The sequence below is a fragment of the Sminthopsis crassicaudata genome, chromosome 6 (assembly GCF_048593235.1).
Source record: "Sminthopsis crassicaudata isolate SCR6 chromosome 6, ASM4859323v1, whole genome shotgun sequence".
Lineage (NCBI taxonomy): Eukaryota > Metazoa > Chordata > Mammalia > Dasyuromorphia > Dasyuridae > Sminthopsis > Sminthopsis crassicaudata.
In genome coordinates this window covers 213,437,024-213,464,951 of record NC_133622.1, presented here as the reverse complement: position 1 = coordinate 213,464,951, position 27,928 = coordinate 213,437,024, and the positions used below count along the sequence as shown (strand labels likewise).

At 33.1% G+C, this 27,928-nt stretch overlaps 1 protein-coding gene across 5 annotated transcripts in view; it reads right to left on the bottom strand.

Moving 5' to 3' along the window:
• Window positions 1-27,928, bottom strand: part of GAS2 (growth arrest specific 2) — a 146,624-nt gene that overhangs the window by 63,305 nt on the left and 55,391 nt on the right. For all 5 annotated transcript variants that reach the window (XM_074275674.1, XM_074275673.1, XM_074275675.1 and 2 more), the window contains exons 4-5: window positions 19,439-19,580; window positions 2,577-2,640 (exon numbers count right to left, since the gene is read on the bottom strand). In XM_074275674.1, coding sequence (XP_074131775.1) covers window positions 2,577-2,640; window positions 19,439-19,580 — 206 coding nt within the window. The remainder of the gene's footprint in view (window positions 1-2,576; window positions 2,641-19,438; window positions 19,581-27,928) is intronic.

The window sequence follows — 27,928 nt, the reverse complement described above, 5'->3', positions numbered from 1 at the left end:
TACTACTATTGGCACACAGGAGTACAACCTGTCCAATGAGGTTATATACAAGTCATTTATTGCCTTTCTGTCTGGGGATGCCAACAGGTTGTAAATTATTACTCACTGCTTGGATGAGGACTTACACCTGCAAGTCAACTTAGTCATCAGATTGGCTTTTCCCCCTGCTTTAAAATTTTCTGCCTCTTTATTTCTATTACTTTCCATGGTCTAGACCAATTCTGAATTCTACTTTTCCCAAGTATTTTTCAACTGATTTTTATAACATTTTTCCTATTATGAGCTATTAAATATCCCATTGGATGTACTGTCTTTCTTAAATAGATTTGAGATCAAAAAGAAAATATCCAGAAGATTGAATCCACAAAAAGTTCATGGTGCCCATAGATTCTAACAGGGGACAAATAGGAGGGACCATATCAAGGCAATTTGTTCTTTTATTTTGTCTTTATAAAACAAATTAAACAGCTAAGGAAAGAATTTGCCTGAAGTATTATATTCCTTTAATGGGCTTCTGAGAATAGCATCTCCCATTAAATTAAACAGAAGCCCAGAAATTTAGTGAAACTGTTCAGCAGACTATAATGTTAAAAAAAAAAAAAAACACATGATTTATTTGAGAGAGAGATAGGGAATTTTGTGTCCATATAAGAGAAATTGATTTGTGCGTATTGTTTTTAATCTTGTAAAGAAGCAAATATTCATTGGAAGGTAGAATGACACAGGAAAAATAAACCAAGTTGGAATAAAAAAAATGTAGTTTCCAGTTTTAGCTCCACCACTCATTCAGTGTATGAACTTGACCAAGTCATTTACTACTCTGAACCCCAGTCTCTTCATCTGTAAGAGGAAAATTATATGATTATTACAAATTCTCAGGGTTATAATAAAAATAAAATTAGTTAGGTATGAGAAGCATTATTTGACTGTATAAAGGCATAAAAATATATGTTTGATGTTGAAAGGTAACTAGCAATTTTGGTGTCCATGTCAAAAAGCATAAAATTCACTTTCAAAATTTAGTAATATATGATGTCAAAATGATACAAGAAGAATAAAGGAAGTTTCATCCTGTGGATGGATATTATTACAGTGTATTTGAATTTTATACCTTTTTACTAATTATTATTTTTTAAAATTTTAGTTATTTATTTTAATATTCATTTAAAAATTTGAATTGCAGATTCCCACCTCCTGCCCTGCCCAACCACTAAGAAAGACATCAATATAATATAAATTATATATGTGAAGTCATGCATGTTAGCCATATTTAATTAATTAGTCTTCTTAACTAGGTGTTAAGATTCTGGTTATTAATTAGGTTCTTCTAAACTGCTGAACAAATGCATATGTTAATTCTTTTTACTGATTATATTTATAGGCCCTGGCTAAACCTCTAATTACCCTTCCCTTGTTACTCTGGTTTCATTATTCAGGGGATATTTGAGGAGCATGGCTAAGAGCTATACCAGGATAGGTAGCCATCCATTGTAATCTGTGTTGTTAGAGGGACTACTTTCATTGAGCAGACAACATATCAAAGCATTATCCATTTAAATAAAGAAAAGACAAATTTGTCTGAATATTATCATTTCAACTAATGACTCAACAACAACAACATAAATTCGAATGGCTCATTTCAGGGCAAAGGTAATGCTGGGTTCTTAATGGCTGTGCCAGAATAACAAGGTTCTGACAAGTTCCACCATACTAGTAAGACTTTGAGTAGAAATCAATGAGCCATTTTCTTCTTCTCCCTCTCTCTCATTCTCTTTGAATAGGCTGGAGATGAATAAAAACAAGCAGAAATACAAAGAAGACAAAAAGTGTCATGAAAGGAAAGAAGGGAAAGCTAGAGAAGAATGAGGGGGAAACAAAATATTGAAACTTAGTAATATTGTTAGTAATTAGCATTTATAGAACACATTAAGGTCTACAAAGTGATTTATGTGTTTTCTCCTTTGATTCTCACCACACTTCTTGTAGCAGACCCTCTGATAATTGGTGTTCTACAGATGAAAAAAAAAGGAGGCTGAAAGGTTGAATTCCCCAGAGTCACACAGCTAATAATAGTCTGATCTTTCTAACGTTAACATCAGTACTCTAGCTGCCATACTATGGAGCTGTCACATAGATTTGGAAAAATTCCAAGAAGGTCAAGGAAAGAGAATGGATGAAGAGGTGGGATGTGAAATACAATCACGAGGCAAAAGGCATATGCCCCAGTTAATTTGCTTAGCCATGCTATCTGCTCATAATCCTGCCAACACTTCTGATGGGCAAGTAGAAAATAACACATTGACTGCCTTAACTCAAGCTGTTGTGATGTATCTCCATTGCACATGTGGCTACCAAACTGCTAGGTGATGCAATAAATAGAGTACTGAGCCCCAGAAGACCTGTAATTTAACCATTACCTGCTTCCATTTCCTCAGCTGTAAATAATAGGCCAGAGTTATCATAAGGATAAAACAAAATAACGTATAAAGTGCTCTGCAAACCTTAAAATACCATTTAAATGCTATCAGCAATAATAACAGAAAATGTATCTTTATTCTTTTAAGAACAAGACCTACCTGGCTGCAATCCGGCCCAGCTCTAGCAAACAAAGGCACACTTCTCTAGGCTGCTTGTGGAGAACTGGAAAAGCAAAACAAAGAAAAGGAACATTTACAACAAAAAGGAATTTCAGAGTTGTACATGGATAAGCAGATTTAACTTCTTCTTGTCACTAATGGTTGAAATTAATGTGCAAGACTCCTCAGTAATTCTTTTTTCAGACCCACTATAGAGTGCTAGACACCCACTGTGCACTTAGAGCTGCTAAGATCTAAACGCGGTTCATACATCATTCTCCAACACACCCCGTTAGTGTTCTCAGGAAGTCCCAGCCATGTTATTTATTTCAATCAGTAAATATTAACATTATCACACTTAGGAAAAGCCTAGAGATGATTACAAGGGATTCAATTAATGGCCATTAGGAACTATATCTAGTAGACACTCAAGTACAAAAATCAAACCATCTTTTAAAAATTCTTGGACTAGGTTTAAAAACAATTTTAGAAAAAAAAACACTGAAATATATGTGAAATAAAGATGGGCAAAGATTTTTCATGCTTAATTTCCCCCAATTAATGAACACTAAATATATGAAATATTCTTGAATCAAATACTTCTAATTGGATATATACAGTTGTAAAATAAATTCCATCAATTGCAGGCAAAAAGAAATTGTTCTCAAATTATTGATTGATTTATTCAACTGGTGGCTGCTAAATTCATTAGAAAAAGATGGTAAACCATGCAAATGTTTGTTAACTCTGGTGAGATGAGCTAGAATTTACTGTATTATTCCCAATACTAATTACTAAACTTTTTTTTTAAGGAAATGTTTTTGATACTTCCAAAGTCTCCTAAGGCATATTTATTAAAGTATATCAACAAACAATTAGGTTAATATATGCATGATATTTTGATTCATTGATTTCAGAGAGAAAAACAAAAACTATCAGTTGTGTGGAAACACATATATAGAACAAAATGGTGTTCACTCCGCTAAGTGAATTTTACAACTATACAACTTCACCTTTATCTGCCTATTTAAAACACCTCTCTTCTTTCCAAGTAATAGGATTGCTTCATCCTGAAATCAAGGTGGAGAATGCTAATAATAGTATATATACAGAAGTAATATGTATATTCATTTTAAGTTTTTGCTAACATGTGGATCAACTCCAATATTGCCACCATCAAGCAATAAAATTGCATAATTCTTGGATTTTTAAAATGTACTTTTCTTTAGTCTAAATTTTTAAAGTTTTCCATTCATGTAAATAAAAGATCACAGCTATGTTCTCAGTGTGAAAAGATTGTCAATTTGGGGGACAGTTAAAAATCTAAATTTTATTTGTAGTTTTGGTAAAGAGTTTGGAAATATAGGCAGTATGATGCATCCATTTTAATCATCACAAAATCAACATTTAATTTTTTAAAATCCTAATTCTATAATATTTTCAAATTTAAAAATATTCCTAAGAATAGAATGGGAAACATAGTCCAACATTTAAAAAAATTATCACAATTATATAATTAGTAAAATATAGAATAATGAAGGTTGACTATGTAAAGGTAATTTAAACTTCTATTTCCAATGTACTTGTCTATTAAAGTTAGGAAGTGGCAATTTTTGGTGATGAATCATTAAGTGAACATTAAAGTAGAAGAGACAGATGGATGATTCTATCTACATTGCATAATTTCAAACAGAGGACAATACCACAGTTGTCACAGATAGAATTCCACACAGTATTAAGATGACAAAAATTAATTCTATCTCTAATTGACAAGCTGACGATCTTTTTTTTGACCTGAGACAAAATCATCATTATGGATACATGATGGTAAATGTTACTAACACAATGTTGTTAAAGCAAGGTCAACTCCCTATATTGTGTTCTATGGAATGCGGTCCCCAATATTTTCTGCATGCTTGCAGACATGTTTCCCACCCCTAAAACACCCTGACAAATGACATTGGAAAGTTCTTTAATCTCTCAATCTCTAGCTAAAACTCTAAGTCAAAAGTAAGATGTCACAATGAATCATCCAGGAGTTTCCATAGATCAGTGATGCTATAGTTCTTATTCCCTTCATTCATGCCCTAATAAAAAAAAATAATAATACTTAAAGGATACCAGGTCATGGAGGAGGTTTATATTTTTATTATAAATTATATAATTGAAATTATGTAATTATAATTATGTATATAATAATTATATATAATAAATCTGTATAATATATAATATAGTTTGTAATTATTTAATTATTATAATATTATTATTAAAATTACATATTTATATACATAAATGTATAATTATGATATACATAAATTATATGTATTTTTATATATTAAGTAGATAAGAAAATGGTGAAATAGGCTGTGACATTTCTACCATGTAGTGTTCCTAGATACTAGACCATCACTACAAAGTCATAATGATTTTTTAGAATTTTTTTGTAGTATGTGAAAGAGACCATTCTTTGCCTCAATTTCTCTCTAGCCTTAATTACTGAAGGAGTATGGCCTCAATCAATTGAGACATGTTAAAATATAAATATAAAAAAATATTAAAAAAGCCAAGGTTTCCCACTGCATACAGGGCCATCTTCAGCTCTCTGGTCTATATCTTGTCACTGGACCCAATGGCTCTGGAGGAAAAAGTAAGACTGGTAACTTTGCCCAGCCCTCCCTCACTTAAATCCAATCACTTGGATGTCATAGGAGGTAACACTAAAGACAAACAACAACCCAAGATACTATGAAAGAAATGTAGACCTCAAGAGCTGTAGTAAATAGAACACTGTAGTAAATAGCTCTAGGATCAGTAGGACCTGAGTTCAAATCCAGCTTCACACACAACATTTACTAGCTCAGTGACCCTTGGCAAGTCACAATTAGCTGGCCAAAATTTTTTAATGTTAAAAATAAGATATTTCTGCAAGAAAAAAGTATAAAAGCATAAACACTATATGAAAGAAAATGCAAAAAGATTTCTTATGGCTGTTTTGCATTCCTGTGTAATTTAGAATAACCTAAATTCTCTACATTATTGATCAGTAAGTAGTTTTCAGAAGACCAAACTTAAATATGGACTCCAAGAATACATAACTAAGAATTGAAAAAATTGCTCATAATTACCCACACTATTTACTAGGCTTCCCTAAAAGAATTTAGGAAGAATTATTTTCTGTCTTTTTATTTTCTAATCAAATCAAAACTTTTTAGTTTTGCTAGAAAAAAATCATCTTGAGATTGTAAGATCATAGATTGAAAGTTGAAAAGGACCTAAGAATTCATCTGCTTCAACCACCATATATTTCAAATAAAGTGAGGCCAAAAGATAAAGAGATTTACTTACCCAAGATCACAGAGTATGTTGCAGAGATAAAAATCATTTTGACTCCAAAATCAGTATACAGACACTATACTATGGTGAATTTACTTTCTCAAATGTAGTATTTTCTAAAGAATTCATTTATACATAAGCATAATATATTCCTAAAGTATTCCTTACTTCAAATTTTGTTCCCCATAATTTTACTTGTGCATTTTATCAATTTAAGATCTTTGGAAAACCTAAGGAGTGAAACAGGGAATGAACTTTTGATTCTATTTGTACAGAACTCCCTGATGAAGATTACTACTTTCTCTAGAAATTATGCAAGTTTAAATAATGCAGATTTAAAAGTAAAACATATCATATCTTGGTGAATTTGTTTGATATTTTCAGCATATGAAATGAAAGACTAAAAGAAATAAAGTAAAAAGAATAAATAAATTATTTAATGACTTCATTTGTGGTTAAAATCACAGTGGAGGAGAAATCCTTTCAGAGAAAGAAATTCTTTGATAGATATATATCAATATGCATATCAGGAACATTCTACTAATCCGCATGTTTCTCATTTCCCTTATTAATATATATCAAAAATATTTAATTTCAAATTCTATCAGGTTTCAAATCAAATAGGTCAACTAAGGCAATTTATAGAAATAGTATATGCAGGCATGTCATGTTTGCTAATAATTTATAGTAGAAGCCCAGCAGCTATTGAAAATTTTAAATATCCTGCCACTAATTTCATTTTATCCTTGAGAACTAAATCATTTATATGCTTATATTTTCAAAATAGTCTGTTCATTGCTAGTTAGAGTAGCTGACAAGTCTCCTTAGTACTTAAGTCTATATTGAGATGGTTAAAAATGAAACATTTTCTAATTCTTTTTTTATTTTTTGCAGGAGGGAAAGGGATAAAAGAAGGTGTTAAAATGGTAAGAAGAAAATTGAAAACCTTGGCCTGCCATAACATTTGCCGTTCATTTTAAATTCATTTATTGGTTCATATTCTCAATAGTATATAAAAATTCCATAAAATATAAAACTTGAAAGGTATGATTGCATCATATGTAATATATTTACATTTATGAGATCAAACCTGTGATTTCATTAGTGTAGGAGATTTCCAATGAGGACATTCTCTTCCCCAATGTAAGGTGGTTCCTGTTCTGCAATTAATATTCTTAGGTTATTGCCTGGAATATTAAAAACTGAAAGGTCTTGCTCAGGGTCACATAACCCATAAGAATAAAAAAAAAAAAAAAAAACACAACCCTCTAACCCAAACCTTCCTGACTGAACCTAGCACTTCAGTCATTATGTAAGCTTCTCTCTTTATAAATATTGCTTTTATATATATATATTTGGCTCACATGTATTATTTAATTTTGCAGAAAATTCCCAAATGAGTTCATCTACTAAAACAAATCAGTAACTGTTCCACAACTTAGAGAGTTTTTGAGACAATGAAAAGTAATTTGACTTAACAAGAGTCAATATAGCTAGGATGTATCAGAAGCTAGACTTGAACCTTTTACTTGATTCAGGTATCCATTCACCTGCCCATCCACCTATCCATCTCTTTGTCTTTCTGCCCCTCCATCCAGCCATCCATATAACTAAGTGGATTTTTTTTTTAGCTTCTCTTTTCTGCCCTCTTAGTGGATTTTAATTTTAACAGTCAGTTTTGCAAAAATGATCATTGCCTTTGGAAAACTTTTTTTTTAATGATCAAACCATTTAAAAGAAAGCTGTAATTATTTCCTCAGGGAAATAGAACCCCAACCTACCATTCAAACTCCATTATAGGAGGCCCAACTCCATGCCCTGCATTCTGTCAAAATTTTATAAGCATCAAATGTCAAATGGAATTTTGCCTGCTTTAGAAATATAATAATGCCTAAGTAATGGATAAAGTTTCTATGTCCTACTGCACACAGGGACACACTACACTGTGCAATGGAGGTATGGTTCAACTAGCTACATTACAGTTTAACAGATGGACAAGGTTATGAAAGTTATTGAGTTGCCTTCATAAAAATTCTATTATCCACATACTTTTTATACTACAATATTAATGGTAACTCCTCATGGAGAGCTTGGATTTTTTTTTAATTTCTCATTTAAGGAGGAAATTAAGAGGAAAACATTTAATAAGCTAAAGTTGTCTTAATCTTGAATAGAGCTATTCATTTTAAATTGAGTCTCCCTGTTTTAGACATGTGCTCTTCTAAACCATAACAAAATAGTGCAGTGGAAAGGGCCCTGGATTAGATAATCACAAATCTTAGATTCTAATTCTGATTTGTCACTATCACTAACAATTTAACCTTAAATGGGTCTTTTAACTATTTTGAATTCATTTATCTTATCTGAAAAGGGATGGAAGGGCAGGTAAGTGGTAAGATGAACAGGGATTCAAGCTTGGAGCCAGGAAGTTGTGAATTCAAATGCAGCCTCAAACACTTACTAACTGTATGACCCTGGGTAATGAAGAATCAACTGTGGCTGAAACAATTGAATGGCAAAAGGATAACTACAACAATGATATAATATGATTTAAATTGAGAGTTGGTAGAATTTTCAAAATCATATTATCCAGACCTCATTTTATAGAAAAGGAAACTGAGGTTGGAAGAGGTTAAGGGGCTTGCCCAAAGAAATAAAGGTAAAAATGATAGAAAAAAGGAATAAATTAGCCTGCCTATTTTAAGAAGATTTTCTGAGATTCAAATATGACAAATATCTGAAAATACTTTGAAGATTCTAAAGCACAATATTCAAGCGTAAGATATTGTCATAATAATGGTGAAGCAAGAAAACCTCTTTATATTTGGCTGGCAACATACATACACAAAAAATCATCTCTTCTTGGAAAAAGATGTTTCATGAGTGTACTTCTCTACTTCCAGGCTATAAAGGCACATGTGAGTCTATCAGTTCCCAGAAAGGTATTGAAATACATCAAAGCCATTCTCCTTTATTCCTCCAAGAGACACACAAAAGAGCTTCAGGTGGTGAGAGCAGAAGGGCTTAGAACAGTGACTCAGAGGAGAAGAATCTTGTTAAAGCAAAAAAAGGAAGAAGAAAAATTGTGTGTGTGTGTGTGTGTGTGTGTGTGTGTGTCTGTGTGTGTGTGTGTGTGTGAGAAAGGGGGGAAGCTAGCTCAACTGCCTGATAAGCAAAGTGAGGATTCCTTCAATTCTATCACTTGTAAACTCATTTTTGTGGACATGCACACACACACACACACACACACACACACACACATATTTTAAAGAAATTGGCTAGTATTGACAAAATCTGAATTCTTGGCTTTGTCTTCCATCTTGAAAGGAAATATTTGAATGATCATCTGTTATCATTCAAGACAGATTTTATTGATATTAAAAACATGTGGTCACAACAAGCAAGATTACAGTCCACAGAATCACAAGAATATTTCAAGTGAGATAAATATCACATTAACAAGAAATATTCAACCCCTATTTTCATCAGTAAAAGAATAGAGGTCTCAATTGTTTATGCTAAGAGATGGTGTCCAATTATAATTTTTTTTTTGGCCCTTGGGATGGTTTTTGAAGAATCTATGTTAAGTTTCCCCAAATAAGAAGGCATATGATTGGAAAAGTCTTGAAAACAAAATCTTGAAATCTTGATTGCAATCACTTGAAAACAAATGATGATTGGATCATGACATAATAGAAGGAGGGCTGAATTTGAAGTCTTGCACTGCACACTGATTATTTTGCCTTGGCAGTCACTTAATCCCTTGACACTTCAGTGAGGCATGGGCACAATAAGGCCCCTGCTAGCTGTAGATTTCTAATCCTAATTCCAGAAGAAGAAGAAATATATCTATTTTCCTTAACCCCTTCTCAAAATTTTTTTGAAACACACTGGGGCAGTGAGGTGGCTCAGTGGATAGAGTATCAGCCATGAAGTCAAGAAGACCTGAGTTCAAATCTGGTCTCAGACACTTAACACTTCCTAGCTGTGTGACCCTGGGCAAGTCATTTAACCCCAATTGCCTCAGGGGAAAAAAAACATACTTTAGGCTAGGAATAAACCAATTTGACACAAACAAATATATCACCTACCTTCTTTGTATATTAGTTTAAAAAATTTTATATGAGCCCAGTGAGTAGAGTTTAAAATGTTCTCTCCCCTCAAATAGATGATATGTATAACTTGATGTTGATAAAATAGTACATAAATAAGGTAAGCATTAACTACAAAACTGATGTCAACATTTTTCTGGATCACTCATGAATATAAAATATGTGGATAGATAATCAAGTACTGACCATACAGTTATTGCTACTGTTTTTCCTTAGTTGTAAGAAAAAATAGGGAACATCCCCCACCCCAAAAAATGGCTCTATGGCTCTCAGCATAACAAACAACACCCCCAGACAAGGCTGGTCTAGCCAAACACTAGTAAACAAGCAGAGAACCTTCTTCTGATGTAACACACAGCGCTGAGACATATAGTTGAAAATGCACTTTGAAAATCAACATTCAAAACCCTTGGGTTTCTTGACAGCAAGAGCAGAGTCAGGACTGCAAGTGGGGAGCATTTCAGTCAGCATGTTCCATAACAATAATTCCATAACAATAATCAAAGTTGAACCAGAGAATTATGGCGATCAGAGATCATCGTCAATATGCTACATCAGAAGCCAGGCTCACAGAGCAAAATCACAAGCACAACAAGACGAATACACCCAGCACAAAAAAAGAGATGTTTCAAAAGAAACCACACACAGGAGCATGCTAGCACAGCAAAGAGCAAACCCTTTTTCTTGTTGAGCAGATTCTTTTTTTCAGAGAAGCGCATGGAGAAGATTCCCTGGCTCCAAGTCCTATAATCATTCAATAACAGCGTGATGTTGACATGGTTAGTACAAGCCAAGTGTTTACCCCAAACAAATGTGTTACTAGAGCATGCTTTCCCCTCTTTAGAACATCTCTCAGCTCCCCATTGTCAATAAAAATTAGAGGCAACCCAATAGAACCTCTAGAAAACATGTTAAAGGCTGATTAGCTTCACAACCATGAAAAAATTTAAGGTGCAAAAGTCAATTACAAGTAACAAAATTCCTAGTTAAAATATGGTATTCATCTAAAAATGGAATTAATTGTTTAAACATATTTCAAATAACCATGTTGTAAGCATCAGTTTTATAACATGTAATTTACACTATAGTTAGTGATACATTTTTATACAACATATTTTGGGGTGTCAATTTAAAACACAGAAGGCACACGGAGTAAAATCTAGGACAAGATTAGTCGGAATTACTTTGCAAAAGATTTCTAAAACATTTATTATGCCAGTTACTTTACACTGATTCTTTATCTGATTAGCCAGAAAAGAGAAAACTCAAGAGTGATAGCATTTGAAGGGTGGTCATAGAAAGAGATATTTGGCTTATTCTGTTTAGTCACAAATGGGAGAACAAGGAAAAATAGTTGGCTGGAATGTTCGCTTGGTATAAGGTAAAACTTATTAATATGTGGAACTATCCAAAGGTAGAATAAGGGCTATGTCTGAGGAAAAAATGGATTCCTCTTCATTAGTCTTCAAGCAAATACTATGTGACCAATCCTCTTCTGTATTCTAAAGGGGATTCTTAATGGATACATGTGAGACTTTTCATTCTGATACTCTACAATTATCTGACTGTTCAATTTTTATTGATAAGACCATTATTTTACAGCCCTAATGTCACAAGGATGTACCTATGACATTGAAGATGGTCAGTTCTTTCATGATCAATATAAACATGTTAAATAACCTATAGAATCTTTGACATGGTGTTGGGATCATTAACAAAGAGATGGAAAAGACCCAAGAGGTCATTTAGTCTAATTCCCTCATTTTAGAGATTAAGAAATTAAGATTCATTGCTAACATATTAGCTGGAATACAGCAGACACTCAATAAATGCATATTGAATTGATTTGACATGACTTTTTCAAGGCATGCAGACAGTTAGTAAAAGTAGAAATATTTAAATCCAAGCCTCGTTCCCAAAGAAAACTATCCATCATTACATAAGTTTTCTTTTTTTTCTTTTTGGTTTAAAAAGCAATTTATTTAAAATAATGTTGGTAGAAATACTATTTTGGAGCCATGTCATACTTAGATTAAAGTAAAATGTAGATATTTAAAAGACAATCCTAAAAATTAATCCATAAGGTTTTGTGCTAGAGGTAGATTCAGGAAAGCCTGAGTTCAAATTCTGCCACTAAAGCTTACTACCCACATTACCGTGAGCAAGTCCTTTATCTGTTCTGTTTTATAGACATTTACACAGTAATAGAACATATATGTAATATTACATAGAATATATATACTTTTCCCTTGATGCTCCTTAAAAATGCTTTTGAAATCAATGATCACAAATGCAAAAATAAAAGGATTTAATAATGTTCCCAATCGTTCATAGTGAAAAAGGCCATGGATTTAAACAGGACTCCTAGTTTACTTACCTTTTACATTAGAAACAAGGTGAGATGCATTTAGGGATAAAACTAATATTTTACACTTCAATTCTGAAGCAGGGTCTGCCACCTGAAAAGCTGCTTCATCCAAAGATGTATCAATACATTATTTTTTTTGTAAAATCTTAAACCTTTAATTCAAAAGCGATTTGTGCCTTTTCACTTGATATACTTTGTATTCACTGATCTGGATACATTTTGTTTCCTCCCAATAGAATTCATGTCTTGAGAGTAGGACTATTTTATTTTTGTTTTTCTCTAGAGAGAGAAAATCAGGAAGATTCAAAATCAGGAAGAACTATATTGACTTCCCTTACTAAATGATTGATTAAAATAAAGGTCCCAACAAGGAACCAGAAATTGAGCAGATATCTATCAGCTGAGGAATGGCTGAATATGTTATGGTATATGAATGTAATGGAATATTATTGTTTTATAAGTAATGATGAGCAGACTGATTTTAGAAATGCCTGGAAAGACTTACGTGAACGAATGCTAAATGAAATGAGTAGAACCAAGAGAACGCTGTACACAGAAACGAGATTATATGATGATCAATTCTGATGGACTTGATTCTTTTGAATAATGAGGTGATTTGAGACAATTCCAATAGACTTGTGATGGAAAGTGCAAACCAAATCCAGAGAGAGAACTATAGAGACTGAATGTGAAATAAAGCATAGCATTTGAACCTTTTTTGTTGTTGTTGTTAGTTTCTTTCTTTTTCTTTCTCTTTTTTCCCCTTCTGATCTGATTTTTCTTATGCAGCATGACAAAGAATTGCATGTTTAAGCTGTATCATAATGCTTGTTGTCTTAGGGAGGAGGGAGAGAGAGAACAATTTGGAACACAAAGTTTTGCAGAAGTGAATATTAAAACTTATCTTTGTATGTATTTGAAAAAATAAAATACAATTAAAGATAAAAATTAAAATTAAAATAGATTTGGAATTTGTTTAGACCCTGATTGACTCAGAGTGAATACGAATAGCATTTGTTTCTGTTTTGGCCAGAAACCCTAAGGGTCTTCCCTTCCCAGACTGATATAAATAAAGATATATACACATGAATACCATATAATGTGATTATATATATATATATATGTTTATATATATATATATATATGTTTATATACATATATATTATATACATGTGTGTATGTGTAGGAATACATATATACATACACACACACACACACACACACACACACACACATATATATATATATATATATATATATGTACAGAGAGAGATAGAATGACTAAAGAGATCATTCTCTGTCTCATTTTTTAGCCTTAATCACTGAATGGGTGTTGCCTATTAAAAATATTAACTTAAGAAGGACAAGGGGGCAGCTAGGTGGCGCAGTGGATAAAGTACCAGCCTTGAATTCAGGAGGACCCGAGTTCAAATCTAGTCTCAGACACTTAACACTTCCTAGCTGTGTGACCCTGGGCAAGTCACTTAACCCCAGCCTCAGGAGAAAAAAAAAAAAAAAAAGGACAAGGCCTCCTACTGCATGGAGGGCCAGCTCCAGACATCCTGATCTACATCTTGCCCATGGGAACAGCCCTCCCTCATTTAAATCTAACTTACTTTCATGTCATGGCATCACTTCCCTAATATCATGGTCCTCTTCAAGAATGACAGACAATAATCACCATCTATATATTCTAAAACAAGTAATTTAATTTCTCCATCATTTTATAATCCTCCAAGACAATAAGTTACAGAGAAGGTGCTCATCTGCATTAAAGGGAGAGTTTTCTCACTAAAGGAATCAGTCCTTATCCCTTTCTGCAATGTTTAGTGCAGCTCCTGGTACACATATGAGGTGCTCAATTAATATTTGAATATTAAAAGATGGATGAGAAGAGAGCAAGAGGGACAATTTAATTCCTAAACTTTACTATCCTTGGAAGTATTAACAACAATGGTTGGAAGCTGTAAAATCAAAAATATAGGTTTGATTTAGGAACAAAACATAAAAATATTGAGACATAACCATAAGTGGGATTCAAATCTGTCTCTTGACCCCAACCCAGTATTCTAAGTAGCATAACATGATTTTTTTCTTCCCTACTATTTCATTTCAAAGCTATTTTCTGTTTTTAAAAATGTTGCTGGTTCAGCCCATTTCTAAAACATTGATATTTTCTGTTATCCTTCCCAGATATTATAGCCAGCATTTAGCTGACATTTCACTCAAGGAAAAAAAGTTGTCTCAGAAGAATGGCATAAGGAGATAAGCGGAAAAGCTGACTTTGTGTGATGGTTTTATATGGGCTGAGAAGAATTATATCTCACCAACAATCAAGACAGGGGTGAAGCAGACAAGAAGCAAAAGAAAAATGTTGCTGTACATGCTTAGAGACTGCTGGGAGAGACAAAAGGATAACAACAATAATTATGATGATGATGATTGCTCCCAAGCTCCTTTTCTTATCATACCCTCTCCTAAAGTGAGATTGTCATTAGGCAGGGTCTAAAGAAAGCTGATTGAGATTTTGTGAATCCAGATTCTCTCCCAAAAAGTTGTACAAGGAGAATTGGAACAGGAGGATGGCATATCAGTTGCTGCACAGATAAGGATTTTTTTTTCAAGCTGGCAAGGACCTTTTGAGCAGCTTGAAACAGAGGCCCCTTGATAAGCCTTCAGCACAGTGTGCTGCTTTATCATTCACTCCAGCAGATTTTTCCTTCATCGGAACATCTTTTCATTTTATTTGTTCTTCACATCACCAGCAAACAAAGGATGTTCTTCATCTCATTTTCTACTGAAATGAAAAGTATAAGGGGTGAGGGAGGGGACAGGAGGTGGAAACAAGGATCTTGTCCTAAATTCCCTTTGAAAGTGATGTGAAGACACTTCAAGAACAGGACACAGAGTTCTTGTTGTCTTGTTGTTCTCCAATGGATTCTCGAATAAAGGTGACCCAGGGTGTGAGCAAGAGATTCATCTCTCCTCACCCAGAAGTCAAGCAAGAGAAAGTCCACTGGGAAATTAGAACTGATTTAAAACGTCCTGGGAGGTGGAGTTACTATTACAATCCAAGGGCACAGCTGTTTCCCCTCTTGACATAATCCTAAATTCAACACTCTAAGAATGGTCAGGTTTTCCTTTCTCCCTAAAGACAGTAACCACATCATCTTATTACCTATTTCAAGCTTTCTTTGCATGTGTGTGTGTGTGTGTATGTGTGTATGTGTGTGTGAGAGAGAGAAAGAGAGCAGGTGCACATTGACCCCTATGGTGAAACCTGTAAGATATTAAATATATAAAATAAAATTCTGCAAAGGAAATTCAAAAATACATGTAAATGGGTGTTTTTAAAAATACAAGTATATTAAGAGACACAGTACACAGAATATCCAGCCTGAAGTCAGGAAGACCTGAGATCAAATATGGTCTTGGATATTTACTAACTGGGAAAATCACTTCACCCTTTTTGCCTCAGCTTCCTTGTAAAATGAACTGGAGAAGGAAATGGTAAACCATTCTACTATCTATGGCAGGAAAACCCCAAATAGGATCACAAAGACTTGGGCATGACTAAAACAACCGAACAAAAATGAAATATTAGGTTAAGAAGTCTAACCTGTTTAGAGCAAGAAAAGTTTCTAATTGAATTTTTTTTAATTACTAATGGGGAAATCCCTTCATTTGATTGAATGACTCTTCTATTTGAGCCTTAAAGAATCACCTGAAGGTCCCAAAAATAGAGACTTGATCAGATAATCAGGTGACCAAGTTCTGAATTCAGATGATTCTTTAAGGCTCAAAGTCAGCCCTTTCTCTACTGAGTCAAATTAATTTTCCCATTACCAATGCAATGACAAAATAAATAAATAGGCACTATATATATTCAAAAGTGAAAGATTATAGTTAAACTGGGAAATTACTGAAAAAAAAAACCTGAAACTTAGATCTGTTCCTATCTTTTCTTCTAATTCTAATTCTTTTCATATAAATAATTAGGGAAGTACGCATATCTATTATTTCATCGCTATAAAAGCAAAGCTTCTTAAACTGTGGGTCACAATGTCATATAACTGAATATGGAGGTCTCAAAATTATGATTTATTAGCACTAAGCATTTGATTTGTACACCTATTTTATATGTTTATATGCAACTGTAAAAATAAAATAATAAAAAAATAAAAATAATAATTGTAACCCTTCTTTCAATTAATAGATTTTCTTGGAGAGTTGCTATAGCTGAAATATCCATTCCTCTGGAACTAACTTGGCAATAAATCTTCCTGAATTTAGTTAGGATGGCCTTCAGACAATATGATGTAAAGCTCATCCTAGGTCTACAGTCTAAGACCATGTACCTCTTAACCTTGAATCCACATACCTCAGCATTCTTAAACATGGATGAGAAAAAAATTCATATTTATTTCAATGTATTGTCTTTGCTTTGTAATTAATGTATTTTATTTTACACTTCTAAAACCATTATTCCTGGGACAGCTAGATGGCACAGTGGATAGAGCATTAGTCTTGAAGTGAGGAGCACCTTATTTTCAAAGTCAGCCTCAGATTCTTAATGCTTACTAGCTGGCTGACCCTAAATGAATCACTTAACCCCTATACCCTTGCTAAATAAATAAATATAAACATTATTCTATGAAGGAGTCATAGACACACCAAAAAAGTGGTCTATAACACAAATAACTTTAAAGATATCTGGACTGAAGTTTTCTTGTTCAGTAAGTGCATATGATTAATAATAATAATATCTAACATTTATATAATGTTATAATTTACATAATGCCAGTCAATGTGTCAAGTCCTTTGTTTATGATTATTTTACTTGTTCCTCACAATAACCCTGGGAGCTCAGTCCTGTTATTATCCCCATTTTATTATTGAAGAAAGTGAGACAAACATAAATTCAATTATTTAGTCAGGGTCATAGAGTTAATAAGCATCAGACAGCAAATGAAAACTCCTGACTGCAAACCAAGATTCTATCCATTGCACCACCTAGAGTCTCACATTCTATTCTTGCACTGGAGCAGGTGAGAATTCTGAATGACTTCCATCTCACTGTGGAACGTTAGAATAGGAATTGAGCAGATATATTTATCAAAATGTAGATATTATGTCATCATATAGAAAATATTCAAAATAAATCCTTTTGTCTTATGGCCTACTTAATTGCTAATATAAATATTTAATATATTTTCAAGCCTTTGATACTAGTTTTGCCTAAAGTAGAGCATGGAGTTTCCTCATTAAGCACTCTCTATACAAGCAAAATTCCAAATCCAGATTACGGAGAGGAAAGTGCAGACAATTTCCTAGTGAGAAGAGTTTTGACTTGAGTCTTAGATTTTATATTTGTCATCTAGATGACCCTTATTTTTCTTCATGGTTTCCTCAACTGCCAATTGAAGGTGTTGGATTAACAAACGATCTCTTTTTTTTAACACTTTCCAATTCTGAATCCATGACCTTGTATTATTTTCCTGAACTTGACAGGTGTTGGTCCTTCACTGTCATGTATTGTAATCATGCAAGGACATATCTTAAAGGATATTCTGCCATGGATTTTTAGCTTTGCTTCCATTCTTACTTGAGCTGAATTGAAGAAGGGTGATACTTATTTATGCATTATTTTTATTGGGGTTTTATTTTTAAGACTGTCTGAAATCCAACTCAAATGAAAGTATGCTCTCTTTAGTTTCTTCTCTTTCCCCAATTAATTTCAGTCCACTATTCATGACCTATCTGATGATAATGAATTTGCAAGACTGAATGTTTGATCCAAGAAAAAATTGGTATTAAAAGATGTAATTATAAGTTCCTTGAGGTCAGAACTTGCTTTCATTTTAGACACAATGTTTAGTAGGTGCCCAATAAATGCTTGTTGAATTGGATTGAATTGAACTTTCTCTCACTAAGAGATTTTAAGAGGCTAGTCCAATTGCCTCAAACATAATTCACCCAAAGAGAAGAAAGATTTTTTCTCAGTAAAGCATGAATTGTCTGCTCTATTTTTTGTTCAAATATATCTCTATTTGACTTTGATAATTACATAGGCTAGAAGGAAGGTATCCGCAGTTTTTACAGCTGGAAAGAATCAACCAGTATTCTCAATTGGAACATTGGAATGTTCAACACAGGTAAATTGCTCATAAAGACTAATAGTACAATTTTGTCCCAAGTTCATATATCCTCTCAATTCTTCCTTGCCTTATTAACAGCTATATTTTTTTTCAGAAGAAAAGCCTTGTGCTCCCATTCCATTTTCTAGTCTTTTTCCCCCAAGGTACATAATAATAACTGGGAACTGTGATATTTAGCCACCTGTAAAAGTTCAGAATTCTAATAATCTAACATACTCAAAGAGGTGATTATGATAGTTAATAACTTGTGAAATGGCCAATGAATCAATAGATCAAATATTCTTAACTTGGGACATGTCATTCTGTGTTTCTTTTTTTTTAATTTTCTTAACTATATTTTGAATTTTCCTTTGAGATCCTCTGTATTTTATTTTATGCATTTAAAAACATTATTCTTAAATAGGGAACACAGGTTTCACCAGACTGCCAAATGGGTCAATGGCACAAAAAAGGTCAGTAACTCCTGCCCTAGAATTATAGGTATAAAACAGAAAGGTGTTTTAGCTCTCATCTGATTTACCCTCTCTTGACTTAGATTCTTTAGTTTTTAAATACATGTTTTTTAAAATAAACTTAAGACATCCATCCCACATTTTTGAGATGAGAAAACATAGTCTAGAGAGATTAAAGTGATTAGCTCAAAATTATAACACTAGCAAACAGTGGAGTCCAGAATCAAATCCAAGTTGCATGATTGTAAACCTAGGGTTCTAGTCATTTGACCACACTGCCTCCTGAGAAAAAAATGAGGAAAAGAGAAAGAAAAGAAAGATGATATTCATTAACCAGTTGAGATTTTTGTTTTTGTTTGCTTTTTCTGCCCATTCATTAAAGGCTCATCAGATTGTGCACATTGTACGAATCACTTCAGATTCAGAATAAGATACATACCCAAACCTTCTGATTCAAAGAGGCATGTTTCATCCACCCCTACGTCTCGGCACCAGGATAAGAAATTGGCTGTGTTGTCTCGGGCAAAAAAGGATCCTGAAGGCGCGCTGGCTTTGCATGGAATCTTCCTCACCGGCAGGCACTGTGAAAATAAGGAAGTTTCACTCTGCTGGAAACACATCTGGTCAAAGCATTCTAGAAGAACATGTTAAAAAGCCATTTATGTATCCTATGAAACTCCCTTACAATGACTTCATCTCTAATGATTCCTTTGCACAGACCTGTAGGAAGGTAAATGAAATGCCAATGAAACTGATACAGTAACCCAGTGGTGGGTGAAAATCTATACTCATCAAAGAGAATTATTGGGAATATGTATATTGAGGCTTGAACAAGAGAGGCCTGGAGGTCCTTATTCTGTCCCTACTATTTCCTCTTTCCTTTTTTTTTTCCCTGACATTTTTTTTCTCTTTGGGAGATTCTAAATAAGCAGATTCAATATCACTATCTGCAATTTTTTTTACATATTTGGTATTGACTTATTTATTATGTACATGGTCTCCAACTCCCATAGAATATAAAGTCCTTTAAAGGCAGGATGCATTTTGCTTTGTTTTTGCATGGTCAACACCTGGTGCAGAGTAGACATTTAATAAAGGTTGTTGAATGATGGAGTATAGCCTCTGATGCAAATAAAACCTCAGTGTCTAGATGTCATTTGTACATAGAGGAAAGATCAAGATGAAAGAGATGTCCAAAAGTCTCTAAACTTCTATTCTCTTGAACCCAAACTAAAAGGAGTTTATTATTCAGAAACTTCAAGGAATGGAATTCTCTAACTTTTCTCCAAATATACCACTTTGCAATCTATATGTATGTTTTACATAAATTTCTAATCTATATTGTTTTATTTGTCCCCGAAATAATGGTCTTGCTCATTCCTATTGTTTTGTAAGAAACCAGAGAAAATAATACAGATAAAGGCAACGTGTGAACTTAATCTAATTTGCCTATTAACTCTTAATCATTTTTGAGAATTTTATCCTAGGGGCAGCTAGGTGGTGCAGTGGATAGAGCACCAACCCTGAAATCAGGAGGACCTGAGTTCAAATTTGGTCTCAGACACTTAACACTTCTTAGCTGTGTGACCCTGGGCAAGTCACTTAACCCCAAATGCCTCAGCCAAAAAAAAAAAAAAAAAAGGAGAAAAAGAGGGAGAGAGGGAGAGAGGGAGAGAGAGAGAGAGAGAGAGGAAAAGAGGGAGAATTTTGCCCTAGAAATTTCCCCTCAGGAAAACTTACAGTGACATGAAGAAATGCATGATAGAATGTGACCAATTAATTTGTAAAATAAAAATTTAAACTAAAAATTTAAATTATCTTGATAATTTTTAGAGGGGGGGGAATCACTTTGAATGAGCCAGATAGTCGAGGCAGAGTCATTTTTGTTAATTATGTGAGTTGAATAATTGCTTCAGGTCTTTACTTCAATTTGTATCTGCAAATACAATACACATGTTCATGATAATAGTAGATCATAAGGTTAAAAATATTGGTAAAAAATCAATAAATAAAAAACTAAAATTGATTGATACAGCCCGGCAAAAAAGAAATATTCTGTCTTCTAGTCCAATAACATTATAGTTATTCCACACAAATGACGTTTTCAGTTATTTGAATTAAAATTATTTTTCCAGCTTAACAAACTTCTAAAGCACCTACTATATGTACTTGCTGCTGGGATGCAAAAAAAATAATAAAGCAAATCCTCAAGAACATTGTTTCTATTCCTTCCTGGAAAGAAATACAGTGTATATAAAGGGGAGTAAATATAAAACAATTTGAAGAAGGAGAAAACACTAACAATTTAGGAGGCGGAGGGGGGGGGTGGGGAGGGGAGAGAGAGGGAGAGAGATATCAAGAAATGCTTCTCACAAGTGGCACCAAGGCTGAATCTTGAAGGAAACTAAGGATTTCATAAAGAGGTTTTACTTAAACACTTAGAGTATGGGGTTAGAAACATATATCCAAAGAGCCCAAATAATATGATAAATATGAACTTTAATATATTTAAAAGATTTTAATATATTAATCCTTTTGTGCATAAGTTTAATTTCAAATTGGAGTAATTTCCCCACAAATAATCAATTCCAAAAATATAGTCAAGAGGCAACACAGTAGAGTAAATTGAGCTTTGCTTGTACTTATAGTGAGAAAGTCTTGGGTTTGAATAATGCCTCAGTTACTTTTTAGTTGTGTAATCTCAAGCAAGTGACATCCACTGTGTGCCTCAGTTTCCTCATCTATAAAAATTGGACTCAATTACCAGTATGTCCTTCTAGCGCTAAATCTACGATCCTAAGATATAGAAAAAAAAAATCTCTGAATTTCAAATGATTTAAAAATCACATTCTGTGGTATTCCTCTCATCCAACCATGGTCCTATAATACACTATTTTTTTTTTTTTCATGCTTTTGGTTTTTATTTTTTGATAATTGCAACTTTGTAATTTTTTTTTTTTTAATATTTTGAAGTTTTTTTTTTTTTTTTTTTTTTATTTATTTATTTTTATTTTATTTTATAATTATAACATTTTTTGACAGTACATATGCATGGGTAATTTTTTACAACATTATCCCTTGCACTTACTTCTATTCAGATTTTTTTCCCTTCCTCCCCCAAACCCCTCCCCAGATGGCAAGCAGTCTTATATATGTTAAATATATTACAGTATAATTTAGATACAATATATGTGTGTAGAACTGAATTTTTTTGTTGCACAGGAAGAATTGGATTCAGAAGGTAAAAATAACAGTTTACATTCATTTCCCATTGTTCCTTTTCTGGATGTAGCTGGTTCTTTCCATCATTAATCAATTGGAATTGGATTAGCTCTTCTCTATGTTGAAGAAATCCATTTCCATCAGCATACATCCTCGTACAGTATCATTGTTGAAGTGTATAATGATCTTCTGGTTCTGCTCGTTTCACTCAGCATCAGTTGATGTAAGTCTCTCCAAGCCTCTCTATATTTCTCCTGTTGGTCATTTCTTATAGAACAATAATATTCCATAACATTCATATACCATAGTTTACCCAACCATTCTCCAATTGATGGACATCCATTCATCTTCCAGCTTCTAGCCACTATGAAAAGGGCTGCCACAAACATTTTGGCACATACAGGACCCTTTCCCTTCTCTAGTAGTTCCTTGGGGTATAAGCCCAGTAGTAGTACGGCTGGGTCAAAGGGTATGCACATTTTGATAACTTTTTGGGCATAATTCCAGATTGCTCTCCAGAATGGTTGGATTCTTTCACAACTCCACCAACAATGCATCAGTGTCCCAGTTTTCCCACAGCCCCTCCAACATTCATCGTTATTTGTTCCTGTCATCTTAGCCAATCTGACAGGTGTGTAATGATACCTCAGAGTTGTCTTAATTTGCATTTCTCTGATCAATAGTGATTTGGAACACTCTTTCATATGAGTGGAAATAGTTTTAATTTCATCATCTGAAAATTGTCTGTTCATATCCTTTGACCATTTATCAATTGGAGAATGGCTTGATTTCTTATAGATTAAAGTCAATTCTCTGTATATTTTGGAGATGAGGCCTTTATCAGAACCTTTAACTGTAAAAATTTTTTCCCAATTTGTTACTTCCCTTCTAATCTTGTTTGCATTAGTTTTGTTTGTGCAGAAACTTTTTAATTTGGTGTAATCAAAATGTTCTATTTTGTGATCAATAATGGTCTCTAGTTCTCCCTTGGACACAAACTCCTTCCTCCTCCACAAGTCTGAGAGGTAAACCATCCCATGTTCCTCCAATTTATTTATGATTTCGTTCTTTATGCCTAAATCTTGGACCCATTTTGATCTAATCTTAGTATGTGGTGTTAAATGTGGGTTCATGCCTAGTTTCTGCCATACTAATTTCCAGTTTTCCCAGCAGTTTTTGTCAAATAATGAATTCTTATCCCAAAATTTGGGATCTTTGGGTTTGTCAAAGATTAGATTGCTATTTTTATTCACTATCTTGTCCTGTGAACCTAACCTATGCCACTGATCAACTAGTCTATTTCTTAGCCAATACCAAATGGTTTTGGTGACTGTTGCTTTATAATATAGCTTTAAATCAGGTACACTTAGACCACCTTCCTCTGACTTTTTTTTCATTAGTTCCCTTGCAATTCTCGACCTTTTATTCTTCCATATGAATTTTGTTGTTATTTTTTCTAGGTCATTAAAATAGTTTCTTGGGAGTCTGATTGGTATAGCACTAAATAAATAGATTAGTTTGGGGAGTATTGTCATCTTTATTATATTCGCTCGGCCTATCCAAGAACATTGAATGTCTTTCCAATTATTTAAATCTGACTTTATTTTTGTGGCAAGTGTTTTGTAATTTTGCTCATATAATTCCTGACTCTCCTTTGGTAGATATATTCCCAAATATTTGATACTATCGACTGTTATTTTGAATGGAATTTCTCTTTGTATCTCTTGCTGTTGGATTGTGTTGGTAATGTATAAAAATCCTGAGGATTTATGTGGATTTATTTTGTATCCTGCGACTTTGCTAAAATTCTGAATTATTTCTAATAGCTTTTTAGCAGAGTCTTTGGGGTTCTCTAAGTATACCATCATGTCATCTGCGAAAAGTGACAATTTGATTTCTTCATTTCCTACTCTAATTCCTTGGATCTCTTTCTCGGCTCTTATTGCCAAGGCTAGAGTTTCTAGTACTATATTGAATAGTAATGGTGATAGTGGGCAACCTTGTTTCACTCCTGATCTAACAGGGAAAGGTTCTAGTTTATCACCATTACATATGATGTTTACTGAAGGCCTATAATACACTATTGAAAGATAATAAAAGAGTTTCCTAGCTAAAACTTCATAATGAATCTCTAGAATTTCTATTTTATCTTCTTAATCCTCTCTACAACTTACAATTCCATAAGTTTCCTTGTTAACTTCATAGTTACTAATAATAATGGCAATATCATTACATTTTAGTATTATTAGTTATGGAGATATAAAAGTAAAATATTCTTATTATTTGTGATTGCTTTGAATTCTCTCCCCTTCTCATTATTTATGCTTGTGATGCTATAGGGACATAGAACCAAATGAGAACTTTCTTGATCCTCATATATTCTTTAATTTATTTATTCATCTGTGCATATATTGTTTCTCCCAATAGAATATCAGCTTGTTGAGGTTAGGAACAGGTTTTTTTGGTCTTTGTATCTTCCCTCACTTGGCATATAGTAGGATCTTAACAGGTCCATTTAACCAAATGATTGTTGTGTGACAGGAGGAATGTTATTTTAATGAAAAAGATAATGAATTCCATGTTGAAAATGTTAGGCTACAATGCCAATGGAACATCCAGGGGGAGATATCATAGAGATAGGGTGATACGGAACTGGATTTCAAATTTTAGAGAGAAGTATCATGGATTCATAGTTGGAGAGCCAGCCTCAAAGTTAAAATAACTGAGCTGAAGCTACCTCTAATACATACTGGCTGTGGGGGAGTAGGCAAGTCACTTCACTTACGCATGCTCTAGGCATATCTCCTGGATTAAAATTTGCAGAACAGTTGCCAATCTGCACTGGAAGAAGGAGTTTCCCCCATGAGAGTTTTCCATACCAATGAAATCATAGGTCCAGACCAATTTTTTATATAGATTTGAAACCTAGACAAGTTCACATATCAAAATGGATTGAAATTTTTATTTGGTTATTTACTATAATTTACAGAATATACATAATATATTTATTTAATATATTCATATAATATTTTATTTTATATTTAGTTATATTATTATCAATTAATTATATTGTATTAATTTGTTCAACATAATTATATTTACATATTGTATATAGTCATATATATGCATATATTCACATATTTTACACATATATTCTGTACATTAGTGTCTCCATACTACCTGTGTATGCACATAGACAGACATGGTATTTATAGTGACAAATATACTACATATTTTCTTAGAGCTCTATAGATAAAAGTCTTAGGAAAGATAATCTCTCTGAGTTTTGGTTTCTTCACCTGAAATGTGGATAAGGTACTAGATGATTACTTAAAATCCATCCCATCCTTAAATCCTATAATCCTATGAAGAGGCACAAATAAATTATTTAGAGCTTCATGATAGAGAACTAACCTTTTTAAGAACACTATAATATCTTTATTTTTTTCAGAGGGAAAAAAAATAATTCTATAGCTCTATTCTATAAAAAGACCCAGAAATGGTAGGTGAAAACAAATTGGTCAATGTGGCCAATAAAATCTTATATGAAGAAATTATTTATATGACCTTTGACCCAACAAATAAAATGCAATTAATCTTTTCTTTTCTCCAAGATTGTTAGAGCATTGAGTTCTCTGTGTAAACATAGATGTCATTTTTCCTGGAAAAATTTTTTTGCTCTGGTGTGAAAAGGCATGACTGTAGTTTTTGGCAAATTAAAGGAGAGCAAGCTATCAAAACACCATAACTTAGGAATCTAGAGGAAACACAAGTTCAGTCATATAACCAGGCAAAGAAGGCGATTTATGGAGCATCCCTTTCTGTCTTGGAGTTGGTAGTTAGATTTATATCTCTGGGCTTTCCATATAGTATATCTGGGTATTTCTACCCATGCTTGTCCAAAGCACTTTAGTAGCTAAAATTTGTTAAATGACCCAAATTTTAAAAATTTAAATCATTCTGAACATTTCATATAAAACATCTACAAATCATATCATATAAGCTGAGTAATTGTTACCCAACTCCCTTAAAATTAAGGATTCAGTAAGAGGCCTACATCAGAGGCCATTTTTTTGCAGAATTTTATTTTTCTTCATCTAAAAGCCAAAAGTCAGTCAAATAGCCAATGCTTATTATTAATATTTTTGTGAGCAAGTATTTTCTTTTTTATTTTAATTTTCAAAACATATGTTTTGAAAGTAATTCTTCAACATTAACCCTGGAAAAGCCTTGTGTTCTAATTTTTCCCTCTCTTTCCCCTACTCTCCTAGATGGCAAGTAGGCCAATATATGTTAAATATAGTAAAAATGTGTTAAATCCAATATATACATACATTTTTAAACAATTATCTTGCTGCGCAAGAAAAATCAAATAAAAATGGAAAAAAAACAAGAAAGAAAACAAAATGCAAGTAAATAACAAAAAGAGAGAAAATGTCATGTTGTGATCCACACTCAGTTCCCACAATCCTCTCTTCATCACAAAATCACTGGAACTGGCCTAGATAATTCATTGTTGAGAAGAGCCACATCCATCAGAACTGATCATCATATAATCTTGTTGTTGCAGTGTATAATGATCTTCTGGTTCTGCTCATTTAACTTAACATCAGTTCATATAAGTGTGAGCAAATATTTTCAGGGGGAAACATTTGGTTGAGTGCTATTGCAAAGAATTCTACCAAAGTGAAATTGAATCATTTTAGAATTAGAGAAAAATTTTGCTTGATTTTTAATCATAAAAAATCAAAGTATCTAGAGGAGAGTCTTCAATAGGTTATGGAGACTTTACAAAAAGAGAATTTACAAGAAGATATTAGCAAGAGTTTTCTTTGGTGAGCTGTTATCAGTGGGTTTCAATCAGCACTTTTGGATAGACCTGCATATATATATATATACATATATATACATATGCATATACCTGAGTATATATATGAAAGTATTGTTTTAAATTTTTTTTTGCTATGCATTTTTATAACACATCTGCAAGGCAGGTGGTAAAAATGATGTGAGATGATGATTGCTCCTTTACATTACATGCTTTGGAGAGATTTTATGTGAGATATTCAAGAGTGATTTGAGTTGATTTGGCCTTTAAAATATATATTCTAACTATAAAAATATTTCATCTGAAACAAAATCAAGAAGTTGCCAAAGATACTGTTTGGCAAAGCACAAGGACTGAACCTTCTTATGATGAAGACCCTTTCAGCTATGTAGTCCTGCCATTTTATAAATCTGCTTCAAAATAAAATATTTGAAACGGGAGTGACTTTTGAAATCTCTCAATAAAACTGTCTTATCCAATCCAACAATTCAATAATTATCAATCAAGGAATTACTTTGTGCCAACCACTATGCTACCTACCACATTTAACAGATTTTACCCCTCAAGGTGCTTACATTCAACTTGGGGAACACATACCCATGACCTTCAAGAAAGTTCAGTAAATGAGTTTGAGCCCCTAATCAAAGTCTGGTTCAAACTCTGACACCAAATAGCCTCCAATACAAAGTATACCACCCAGGCTACACCAGATCTATTTTATATGCCCTTCAAATTTTTATTCTCATTCAACTCATTGTATCAAATTCAGTTATTGTAGGTGCTTTACACAAATGTTGGTTCCAAGTTGGATTTCCAAATTGTGCTTCAGAAATAATACAAAATTTAAATTTCATTTAACAGAGAAAATAAATCAAAGCA